Source organism: Corvus kubaryi, unplaced genomic scaffold (assembly GCF_017639235.1).
Source record: "Corvus kubaryi isolate FWS band 111438036 unplaced genomic scaffold, C.kubaryi_AGA036_p1.0 37216, whole genome shotgun sequence".
NCBI lineage: Eukaryota > Metazoa > Chordata > Aves > Passeriformes > Corvidae > Corvus > Corvus kubaryi.
In genome coordinates, this window is record NW_024581061.1 from 144,331 (window position 1) to 157,207 (window position 12,877).

A 12,877-nucleotide genomic window follows, 5' to 3' on the forward strand; every position below is an offset into this window, starting at 1 on the left:
TATGTAAATGCTATAGGATTTGTATCTTGTATTAGATTGGTTAGTGACAATTAGAATATTCAGTATAGAAGATTGTATTGTATTGTATTGTATTGTAACCAGGACTTCAGTATTCCACTCTTACACACTCTCGACTCTCACTCTCTCTCTTACTCTTACACACTCTTACTCTCTCTTCACACACACTTCTTCACTCTCATTCCTCTCGCTCTCTCTCTCTCTTACCCGCTTACTCTCTTGCTCTCTTGGGCCTGCTCAGAGCTGAGTCTGGCAGCTCTAAGCAGTGCCCCTATACCCACGCCCTTTGCAATAAACCGCTTGTTCCAAGATCTGACTATAGCGATCTCTCGTCACCGTCCGTCCCGACCGTCTGACCCACACCAAAGTACCCGCATCCAGCAATCACTTAAATAACGTAAGAGCAACTCTATGTAAAATGTGCACACGATTGCACATCCAACATTCCAGCCTCTGTGCACAGTGAAATCCCCAGCAACAGGTTTGCCAGATGCAAATCAAGGGAAGCAGTATAATCTACAGGTTTAAAACTGAGGAAAAGGTAATATTAGCATTTACAAGGGTTGTGGTCAAGCATTCAATTTTTTAGGCAAATAAAACTAAGTATTGTGGTAAACATAGAAGGTGGGTTTGAGTATGGTACTCATGCACCCTGAAAAAAATCCCAGCAATATTAATGCTTGTCATTTTTTCAGCACTATGACCTCATGGTTTTTGTTTATGTACAGAACACATTTAAAAATATTCTTTCAATAATTGTGACTATTGGAAGTTGTTTGTGAGAGCACCCAGCAGGCACTTCATCCTACCAAAAGCCCCTTACCACACTGCCACAGGTGCATTTCCTTTCTGAGTCTCTTACCTGTTCAGAGGAATAACTGATTGTCATACACTCTTGTGAAATGTTCCTGGTGTGAGGTAGAGCCAATCCCTTTGTTCCAGCAGGAACAAATGCTTATGCTAATAGTAGGAATTGTTTCTCATTTTTCCTGGGGAAAAAAAAAGACCAAGCCAGCAGCACACCTTTGATACAGAAAATTGAGCTTTTCCCTCTTAAAATCTTACGTATATAAAGGAAATTTCTTTTCCAGTGAAGAATCTACCATTACCTGTGTGCTAGCATACATTGCTAAGTCATTGGTGCCACTTAAATGTAGCACTAACTAATCATAATTAGTAATAGCGCAATCATAAAGAAGAAAAAGAAAAAAAACCACTCTCAGGCAGTTTGGGCACTGGTAATGTTTTGCAGAGCATTTAAAATTAGACAGGTTTTCATTTTCAAGACCAGTTGGGGTTTTGGGGGGTTGGGGCTGGGAGAGGAAGGCTATGCTTCTTTTAACTAACCAATTAATTAACTAATGAATGATTAACTACTCTGACCTGGTGGCAATGGGTGACCACTCTGAACTGAATCAGTGACTTTATCTAATTTTAAGCACTAGTTCAAGATCTTAGTTTGTCATATAGTGACAGTCCAGTGGGCAGGTATCTCCAACAGACAACAGAGAAAGCCACCTGCCAGCATAAACTTATTTTTCAGTGAGACTTTCACTGATTGAAAGGGTTGTAGCAAAATAGGTTTGGATTTTGGGGTGCTTCCTCTCTCCCTGTCTCTGGCTTGTCTTCTTGCCTCCTCCAGCCTCCTCCCTTGTCTCCCTGGGCAAATGGCACTTTTGCTATGATTGGTCAGATAGTACTGATTTTCATGATCAGGATGCTTTTTCAAATGCTGTTTGCAATTCAATATACAACTTTTTAAACAAACTATGCAACCATGAAAACGTTTTAAAAAATGTAATGATATTTGTTTCCTCTGAAAGTCAGCTGTTAGCAGGAATGATTTATTAAACTTTAAGAATATCTATTTTCCCCCTTTCAATCAGAAAACATTTAATAGCAATCATTTCACTCCCAAAAGCTGTACAAGGATTGACAACTTTAAGGGAGGTCTGGAGTTCTGTCACTTTCTTGACAAAGAAAAATCAATGTGACATTCATCTATTGGCATGTTAGTGCAGTGATACATTCCTTCAAAAGCTTTGCATGTAGCTTTTGTGTTATCTGTAAAGAATTGTATTGGAACTGTTGGATTAGAGAAAAACAAGAATGTGGAAAAGGTGTATGGTATCTCTCTAAACTTACTGTATTATGTAATGTATACTATTAACTACTATTTAAAGAAATCCAGCCTCCCCAGCCTATCTGTTCCCTTATCACATTCAGCTTTCTTACAATCTCTGTTCAGGTGCAACTTTCTGTACTTGTCTCTGGGACCAGCTTCATTTGTCCCAGGTCTGAATCAAAACCCTTTCACCATTCTCAAGTGGTCAAGAAAAATACATGGCTGGAAAATAAAACTGATTTTTCTTCTGCCCTTTTTGGGGAGTGACTTAAAAAGAACTGCGCATTTACATTTCCAATTTGCAGCCTACTTTGCTCTTTGTAGCCTGGCACATGTGCAGTAGAATATTTATTAAGTTATGAATTACCCTATTATCCCAGGTGCCCTGCAAAGGCAAATGCAATCACCTCCCTGCTCTGCTGAACACTTGAGCTATTGAACTTCAGGCTGGGTCAACAGCAGAACTCAGCTCGTAGAAGTCCAGGGGTGGATGGTGGTGCCTCTACCATCAAATTGTCCTGTGGCATCCTTAGCTATTGGCAGACTGGGATAGATGCCAGTAGACTTTTTTTTGTCCCATTTGCCTTCTTTAACTGGTTTTAAGGATTTTCATTTGACAGGCAGACAAATATTTGGCAGCTGGCTTAACTGAAGCATAGAAAGAGGTTCTTTGAGTGCTGCATGAAGGTATTTGCAGCACATAAATAGCTAGAACAAAGTAAAATATTCCAAGTACAGTTAAGTTAAAAAATAACCATTCATTTCCTATCCCAATTTTCATCTTTGTTCTAGCAGATGGATTTATGAACACAGATGCTAACACTGCAAAAATGGAAACACAAGTCGAATAGTAAGCATCCATTTAAGTCCCACTGAATTTACAAATATTTGTGATATATTGTGTAAAACAGTTTTTGTTTGTTTTCTTTGCTGTGGTATATCTTACAACAGAATACAGAAGCAACCCATACATCTTCAGATTTATGTTTTCATACTTCCCATCATACCTTCTGAACTGAGGATGTGCCCACTTCCAAGTTATATAGTATTTATATTGTTTGAAAATAGTGATGTTACCACTTTCCTTCTGGGTTGAGATAAAGCATAATACAAAAAAAAAAAAAAAAAAAAAAAAGAAGGAAAGAGGAGCAAACAACAGAACAAGCCAGATAAAGAGCACAGCATCAGAATTGTAGCTTGTGCTAACTTCTTTTAAAACTTACTATGAAATGTCTTTTGATATTTCTACTTGGGATCCAAAGACACTAAACCCTCAGTAATAGCTACAGTAAGGGAAGATTAATACAGAATTATAAACTTCTATGCTTTTCCTTTTCCTTCTTTCTCATTCTTCCTAGAAGCTGTTTATTACAATTGCATAGTTCCCATGCTTATAGCCATCTTTTCTTGTCTTTCTTGTAATCACTTGACTGCTAAAATAATTGTTGCACTTTACAGAACTCAGGATAGCATGCAGAAGTTGCTTTTCATTGTAAGGCATGAAAAAAAAATCATTTTTACCTAAGACCATTCCAGCACTAATTAGTATTGGCTCTTACCTGGGGATTCAATTAAAATGATATAAAATCTCTTAAGTGCATGCTGTCAAGTTTTACACATGTGCCCATTTGAGGAAGAAGAGGACATGTGTCAGGGGATGTTGGGATGGTGAATGCTGTTCATTATCAAATAAAAGACAAAAAGGCCAGAATTAGAACTTTTAATTCATGTTTTCCCTTAGTGGACAATACTCTCCATATAACCAAGAAAGCACAAAATACAACATTCTGCTATGATTAATATGTCCAGGGCTACTGCTGTTGATTACTACTCATGAGAATGCAAGCACTTTACAGTATCTTCTTTATATGTACTTTCCAAAATTAGTAAATGCAAGCAGGTTTGGTAGTTAGGTAGTGGGAGATTAATGAGAAAGAGCTAAAGTTTCCATGCAGGCTGTGGTTACCACAGGCTGCTGTGAGGCAGGAGCTAACCCCCCCAGTTTTGAATAGCTAGCTCTCAGTGCTACAGAGCTGGAAGTTTGAAAGGCAGCTTGTGCTATTTAGGGACAGAGAACATAAAACAAAAAGCAGCTCGCATTGAGAAACTGGCTGCAGTGACATGGCATCCCAGGGTCCCAGAAACAGCACTTAGGTTGCTGCTATCAAAAACAAACAAACAAACAAAGCTAAACACCAGAATAGTTGAGTTTCCAAGGAAAATAATTATATCAAGCTGTGGAACTCGGTTCATAGTAAGACACGAGAGATCTGACCTTTACATTTACCAGCTGGGAGAAATGAGGCTTAGTTCCTTCCTCAGACCATAGTTAAGATGTGTGGTGACTCTTATTTGAGGAGGTACACTCTTACTTGATGTTGTTAGCATCAGATAACCCATGCCTTGAATAGAGCATACCTGGCCAGCAAAGACATTCCTATAGCACCATTCCCAGACTGGCACTGATGCTGCATCATCTGAATCTGTGCAATACTGCAATAGATCTTCTGTTTAGGCTGATCAAGCTACTGGCAATCAGTTCCAGAAACAAAGAGAATAAATAAACTAGATATGAGTAGCCCTTAAGGTTTATAACTTATAACCACATCTTGCTAACCATCTGGAACTGTGCTGCGTACATATGTGTGGGGAAGGAGAGATAAAGGACAAAACCAGTTTATAGAAAGGGAAAAATTTGGATGAACAGAATCCCCTTAGAGCTATGACACAATTGTCTGCAACTGCTCTACTGGCATCAGGTGCCTTCTACTAACACTTTATTCGGAGGTATGCAAGTATGACAAAGTTAAGAGCAATGTGCAGCTGCACTCATTAGCTCATTCCAGCTTTAGAAGCAGGAAGGAATCTTTTAAAAACCTGAAGCTGGGTCCAGATGATGAAAACAGAAAGGATAAAAGGCTGGTGGATTACATAGAAAAACAGACAGGAAAAAGAAACTTCAAGGAACTAACATAAACTCCATAATTCTTCATTTTCAGAATATCAAGAACAAGAAATCTGTCAAGACTCTCTGGAAGATCTATTGGTGTCAGGTTTTTAAAAGAAAAACAAAACAAAATAAACAAAAAAAACCCAAAACCAAAATCAAGACTACCCTACCTAAACATTTTAACCTGTTTCCCCCCAAGACAACAAAGCCATTGCAAAGAATCAGGGTGATCCTTGCATGTACGTTGTCCCTGAAGGAAACACAAAATAGGCTCAAGCTAGAAGGATTTTTGTAGAACTCAGGAGTTGTCTGAAATTCAAGCATCTATGAAAGTTATTATAATTGCAGAACTTCCATGGTTAGAAGTGACCTCTGGAGGCTGTCTAGTCCAACTCCCTCTTCAGAGCAGGGTCAACTAGAGCAGCTTGTTCAGTACCATGTCCAGTTGGGTTCTGAGTATCTCCAAGGATGAAGGCTTCCTAACCCTTCTGAACAACCAGCTCCAGTTTTGACCATCATCACAATAAAAATGTTTTCTCTTGCACTTAAATGGGATTTCCTGTCTTTCTGTTTGTGTCCATTACATCTTGTCCTGTCACCGAGCAACACTGAGAAGAGACTGGCTCCATATTTACTGCCTCCCATCAGTATTTCTACAAACTGGTAAGATCCTCCTGAGTCTTCTTTTTCCAGGCTGAACAGTTCCATCTCTCATCCTCTCCTCACATGCAGAGATTCCAATCCTGTGATCAACTTAATGGCCCTTTGCCGCACTCCTGGTCCAGTACATCCATGACTTTCTTGTTCCGGCAGAGTCCTGAGCCGACCACAGAGCCCCAGCTGTGTCTCACCCGGGCTGAGTGAGCACCGGGGAATAACCTCAGCTAGCGGCGCTCTGGCAGAGCTGGCAGCAGTCTTTGCAGCGCACCCCAGATGCTGTTGGCCTCCTTTGCCGCAAGGGTGCATTGCGTGCTCATGTTCCACTCGGTGTCTGCCCGCAGCTCCAGGTCCCTCCTGCAGAGCTGCTTCCCAAGCGCTTGACCCCGAGTGCGGGCTGGCGCAGGGGTTATCCACCGCCACGGGCCCGACCCTGCCGTTCCCTCACTGCGGGGCAGCAGCAGATTTCTCTTGGTAACTCTCTCTGAACACCAGCACAACCACCCAAGATATCCACTGCTCCACCCAATTCTGTATCACCTGCACACTTGCAGAGGGTGCTCCATCCCATCACCCAAGCCTTTAACGGAGATGTTAGCCTGCCCTGGGCCCAGTGTCGATCTCTGGGGTACAACACTAATGAGTGGTCTCCCACTGAACTTCATGTCACTGATCACAACCCTTTGAGCCCGGTGGCTCAGCTAATTTTCAGTTTCCACTATTTAGCCAGTACTTCATCAGTTTCTCTATGACGATGTAATGGGAAACAGTGCTAAAAACCTCCCTAAGGTCAGCAACCACCACTGCCCTCCAGCAGCCAGTAATCTCACTGCAAAAGGCTACTAAGCTGGTCAAGCATGATTTGCTCTTCATAAATCCCTGATGACTACTCCTAATCACCTTTTTTCTTCACATATTTGGCAATGATTTCCAGAGTTATTTGTTCCACCAATTTTCCCGGGATTTAGATGAGGTTGACTGGCTTTAAGTTTTCCAGATCCTCCTTCTTGGCCATCTTGCAAACAGGAGTTAGATTTGTTTTCTTTCAGACCTCAGAATTCTCTCCTGAGCACCATGACCTTCCAGAGATAGCCAAAAGTTACCTGGCAATGACATTGGCAAGCTCTGTCAGCATTTGTGAATGCACCCCTTCACGTCCTACGAAATTCTGTACATCTTATTTGCTTCAATGTTCCCTAACCTGATCATTCCTTACCAACAGTAAATCTTCCTTGCTCCAAACCCCACACTGGTCTCTCAACTCCTGCATATTTATTATTTATGTTTGTGTGTAATCAGGAGCTCCTTGCTTATCCTTGGAGGCATCCTGTCACCTTTACCTGATTTCCTGCTCATGGGGATGGATCAATCTTGAGCTTGGAGAAGGCAATCCTTGAAAATCAACCAGGCGTCCTTGGCCCTTCTTCTCTCCAGGACTGTATCCCAGGGAAGTCTTTAAAAAATAAATTTCCTAATTACATGATTGTCAGCTGTACAAGATACATCAGCAGATTCTACAGTAAAGGAAATAACAGACACATAGATATGATTTGTTTAGAAAGAGCCAATATTGCTTTGGTTGGAAGAATTGCACTTCCAACACAATTGTGTTGGAATTCTTTAGGAACACTGACAGCATGTAGATAAGGCACTGATTGATATGTTCCCTTAGGGTTTCCAAAGGTATTTGAAAAATCCTTCACTGCAAACTTTTGAAAGGTGGTGAGCAGCCACATTTAGGAGAGAAAACATGGGGTTGGGTAAGTCAAAAGCTAGGCACAGGGGCTAAAACTGTCCATTTTCTCAGCAGGAGAAAATGCCCACTGGTGTTTCAGGGGATCCTCTGCTGCCCAGCACATCCACAAGTGAAGTGCAAGACGGGGAGCCAGAAGATAAACAAATCTGCTGACAGCGGAGTTATTTAATTGCAAGGGCCAACTACAAATTGGCAGAACGAAACTCAAGGTATATTAGTGTATAGTGAGGCAAACAGACAAAATTATCATCCTCACATAGAACCAAGGATTCTAAACTGTTAGGCTTGAGATATTTCTTGATTAGTGTTAAGTTAGAGCTCATTAGAAATCGAAAAACAAAACAAAACAAACCTTAGAAGTTGATTAAAAAATAGAGACCATCATTATGGCAGCAGAGTATGGTGTGCCTACACCTTGAGTGCTGTGCAGAGTTCTCTCTCACACTATCAAAAGAGAACTCCATAAAACTGACAGAAACATCTGCAGAGCTGATTATACTTCAAGAGCAGATCTGGGCCATTCAGTATCCTTCTGTCAAGTACAACAGAGAATTTGAAGAGTGCTTGATTTTTCACAGAGACTCAAGTAGCACTTGTTGATGCTAAAGTATCGTTAAGCAAAAAATACAGGTTTCTAGCAGTATAAGCAACAAGCTTCCTAGACTGGCAAAATAAATGCAACACATCAGCATTTAGGAGCTAGTAATGAAAATTAATTCCATTTTTTATTCTTTTGAAAACCACAAACATTTTTATTTAAGGCTTGAAGTTAAGGTGAGGCATGTCAATGGCTTTATCTATAATTTTATCTTACATGCCCTCAGCTAATCATTTCAAAAGGTAACTGACTTACTATGATAACTTCTATAAAACAACTTCTTTATTAAGTTATGCAACACACTCTCACACACACAAAAAGTTCTGGTTCTATAGCATAATTATTTTGACAGAGAAACACAGGAAATATTTTCCAGAATTTACTTTAAGTTTTTTTATTCCAGCCAGCCTTTTATATTTCCACTTAAGGCAGACAGAAGACCAAGAAATAGTTAAGCTTAGATATCCTTTATAAACCATTAATTTCAATTACCAACCCAAATACCATAAAGACCTACAGAATCATCTCAAATTCACATAGTTGCTCATTTCCAGGATTTCACGGGGCTAGCAACAGATGTGTGTCAGAAATCAGGAAACTCGCTCAATTCCTTTGGGATTTTTTTTTCCAGAATGGAAGCAAGGGGGAGGAAGGGTAAAGAAGAAAAACAATTTGACTGAAACATCACTCTTTCTCCTGTCTTAAAAAGAAGCAGAGGCTTTGAGCAGAATGGCAATATCAGCTACAGCAGGCAGCTCCAGATAAGGGCTCAGATGTACAATTACCAGTTCTGATAAATCAGGGATCAGAGCTTTTTGTCTTTAGCATTGCCTACAGCACTTCCTTTCCCAGACACACTACAACCAGATTAGAAAAGACAGTAGATAAGACATAAGCAGTGCAGAGGACAGTTCAATAGTGTATGCTTTGGGCACCAGCAGAGGAACATTATTACTGCTGTAAGCAAAGTTCCTTTTCAGTACTTCCAGTATCTTGTCCAATCCTGACCCGTGCATTATGAAGCACAAATAATCCTCCCTTTACCATTCTTTTCCCCCCTTTTTTAAAACTCTATTCTTCACAAAATGTTCTTACAATATTTCAGAATTTACAATGTTCCAACTAGCAAGTTGCTATTAACACACCTGGTAGCAGGGAAGTCTTATAAAAAGGACAGGTTGTTAATGCATCTTCTTCCTCTTAGTAGCCTTAGACGACAAAAAGGTTCTTTATTTCAAGGAGTATGTGAGTAGTTCGCATTTTCCATATCAGAAGCAGCATACTTACTGAAATTAAGTACATCTAGGAACAGGTTAAATAGAACACTGACACTCTGTATTTATTTTTCTGCATTCATTGATTGTGATACATACTCATTCCTTGGTAAATGAAGAGGAAAAGCTCAAATGCACTACCCTAGCTGATACAAAGAACAACTCATATCTGACATTTTGAAAATACCAAAAGCTATTACATATAAAGAACCATCCAAAAGCAGAACCTTCATTTGTACTTCACTTATGTACAACCAACAGCTATTCTGCACATCACATTTCCCAGTCAGCAAGGCAGCACACAACACATCAACCAGAAAAAGTCATGTCTGCCAACATCTTGATCTTTGCCTCTATCCCCTTCCAGGGTAAAACCCCAGTTTCATTAAATCACTACTTTTAATTTTCTTATATCAAAACAGTTTGGGTTTGGGGTTTTTTTTTTAAGCATAGAAAACAGCAACGAAGCCTTTAGATCACACAGGGGCTAAATTAATTATGCTCAGAGGAAGGGTGGAGGGAAAGAAAAGTCGACAAAAGAAATATAAAGAGTCCTGAGTTTTCCTAGAGGCTCTGCTTGAGGGCCCTGAGGCTGGGAAGCAGCTGGTCTGCACTCAGGCGCTCCTCCACGTTCGCCTTCCAGCAGCAGCTGATGATGCTCTGGAGCGTCCGGCCCGCTGGGGACTCGTGGAACACCTCGGCAGCCAGCGAAGGGCGCAAGTTGTAGGCGACCACGGCATAGAGCACGTGCTGCCGCTCTCCCAGGTACGGCTGCTCCCGCATGACAATCTGCCACAGGGTGATGGCAAACGAGTAGATATCTGCTTTGTCAGTGACCCTCTCCCCCTTGAGGAGCTCAGGGGCACGGTGGGTGTATGTGCCCCCTTGCTGGCAAACATGGGGGCTCTGGGACAAGCCCTTCTCCAGTTTCTGGGAGCACCCAAAGTCTCCAATCTTGCACACTCCCTGCTCAGTGATGAAAACATTTGCAGGCTTCAGGTCCAAGTGCACAATGTCCTGGGAGTGCAGAAAGGCTAAGCCTGTCATGATGTCACAAGAATAGCACACAGTCTCTTCCATGCTCAAGGCCTTCCTTCCACATCCTCCTTCATCATCCTCCTGTCTCCATGCATCCCTAGTGCCATAAATTACATGGTGCAGGGTGATGTTACCCACATACTCCATGATTATGGTGCCCAGGCTGTTCTCGCTGGCTGGGGCACACGTGCTGGCAGCCACCACACGTACCACATTATCGTGCTGGAGCTGGGCCACATTCAGCTCAGCCCAGAAGCTCTGCCGTGATGCCAGCCGGTTTTTGCTGCTCTTCTTCACCTGCTTCACTGCCACAGTTGCACCATGGTAGGTGGCTTTGTAGACAGAGCCAAAGCCCCCAGATCCTAAGGGCTGCAGGAGGCAGAGCTGCTCCCAGTCAATGGAGCACCAAGACAGGTGTGGAGGCAAGCAACGAGTCCTGGTTGAAGGAGCTCCCCCCAAAAAGCTTTTGCTGTCTTTGCCAGGGATAACTAAAGGGCTACTGCAGGGGCGCAAATCCGAAGAGGGGGAATACTCAAAAGAAAGAAAACAATTAAGAGGAATAGGTGATGGCATAATATGAAGGAAAAAACAACAGGCAGTTACTAAGACAGAAGACTGGAAAGCTTCCCTGACAGAAAAGACTCTAACCTGCCTTCCAAAGCCTTTTATCCTCCCTTCACAATTCTCCCTCCCTCCCTCAAATAAACTGCATCTGTCACAACTGTCAGAACCAAATCAGGTTCACCTGGAAACATTCTTCTCCAGCCCTGAAGCAAACCTCTAGAAAGTCAAGGCAAATGGATTTAAAGCTAAAAAACTATTAACTCGTAAGTATTTCACATCATTTCTAATCTCAAAAAAAATATGTTCTGCCCATTGAATGCCTCTAGCAAAATGCCCCAGGAGTAAATAAAGCAGTGACTGGTGAATGCATTTCACCATGGCTCCAGGCAGGAATGATCAGCATCAGGTGCATTAAAGAGCTCAAAGACTTTGTCAGTGGAAGCAGCTGAAGTGGTGAGTACTGACCTTTGATGATGCTATGGCACGCATAAATATAAAAAAACTGTGTTTGTAGGAAGCTACCACTTAAACATGACTGGGACCAGGGGACTGCTTTGGGTGCTTGGCTTTGCCCACGCAGGACCGCAACCTTAACAGCAGCATAAAAACAAGTGATTGTTCTGTATCATCTTTTGGATATAGTAACTAGAATTACACATAAGTATTTGGTCATCTTCCCATCACACTCCATGCAGTTACTACAGGTGTGTATTTTATTTCTGGATCCTTCTTAGAAAAATTATTGCTGAATTTACAGAGCTGTTCTGGAAGAAATCAAACAAAGATAATTTTGTTTTAGTGGTCTCAGTGTTTTTTCAAAGGGCTTTTTTGAGTTTTGACCCTTTCACGTATTTGCAGTGCTCATGCCAACTGCCATAGTGTTTGGTACCTGCTGTACTGCCCAGATAGCAGAGCACCCTTATGGGACCTATACAGTTAAGGACTTTTGAATATTCCAGTACCTTTCTATACGTGTTGACAAATATCTTGGAAAGCTTGGTCCCTGTTTCCCACCTCCCCACTCTTCAGAACCTTCTTCTGGATGTCAGATTTTTCAGTACAGATTCTGCCATGGGACTTCAGACTGATGGTGCCTCTTTCTGCAGAGTTTACCTCTGGGCAGCACCAGCTCTGCAGACAGTTCCTGCGGAGTTTTCCCGGTGTTTTCATTTTTGGTGGTTTGTTTTGTTTTGTGTTTGGTTTGTTTTTTGTTTTTTTTTTATTCTCCGGATGAGTAAAATGCAGCACAGGCTGCTGAGGGGGGGGTTTTCAAGGGTACCCAGACCCTGAGCAAACAGAACTGGAGTGTTCTCCACCTTGAGATGCGCTCAGTTGTTCACCTTAACACACAAACCTGATATCCCAAAGTCATCTTCTGACCCTCCTTGAACTCTAGATCAGCTCGACCAGAGGGTCTCAAAGACATCACTCTGTAGTGAATCAGTGATGGAGATCTTCCCCAGAACTGAGATTTATCAACAGAAATTTGCCACAGCAATTCACAGGGAAGCAAACTTGGACCACAGATGAATGAGAATGGAGAGTTTGGGTTCTCACCTGGCAGTGTGAAACAGACATGCTGGGGAAGATCTCGATAAATAGGTGCTAAGAGGAGTTGTTAACAAGTGAGGGCGCAAAGGCTAAGGGATGCCAGGAGACCGCGCAGTGGCCGTGGGTGGGACAGTTCCTGCAGATGGGACTGCCTGGCAACACAAGGCTCCTCCTTCCTGGCCCCTCCCAGAAGGGACTCTGGCAGTGCAAGAGGCCCTGGACCCCCAGGTGCTGCCGCGCCCTGTGACCTCTCCGTTGTACAGCACGAGCCAGCCGAGTAATATCCCATTGCTACCCCTGCTTCGGCTCACCATCAGTTACACAGGGATGTTCTGGGGGTGGGGGG

At 42.2% G+C, this 12,877-nt stretch overlaps 1 protein-coding gene and 1 long non-coding RNA gene across 2 annotated transcripts; one reads left to right on the top strand and one right to left on the bottom strand.

Annotated features, from left to right (window-relative positions):
- The first annotated feature begins 260 nt into the window (after positions 1 to 260).
- On the top strand, positions 261 to 5,643 carry LOC121661908. Its single transcript, XR_006015121.1, has 2 exons — positions 261 to 2,993; positions 5,143 to 5,643. It is a non-coding gene; the product is annotated as an uncharacterized LOC121661908 (long non-coding RNA).
- A 2,581-nt stretch (positions 5,644 to 8,224) lies between these two features.
- On the bottom strand, positions 8,225 to 12,871 carry MOS (MOS proto-oncogene, serine/threonine kinase). Its single transcript, XM_042022559.1, has one exon. The coding sequence runs from the start codon at positions 10,987 to 10,989 to the stop codon at positions 9,943 to 9,945; it is 1,047 nt and encodes a 348-aa protein (XP_041878493.1). The 5' UTR covers positions 10,990 to 12,871; the 3' UTR covers positions 8,225 to 9,942.
- Between the last annotated feature and the right edge of the window lie 6 nt (positions 12,872 to 12,877).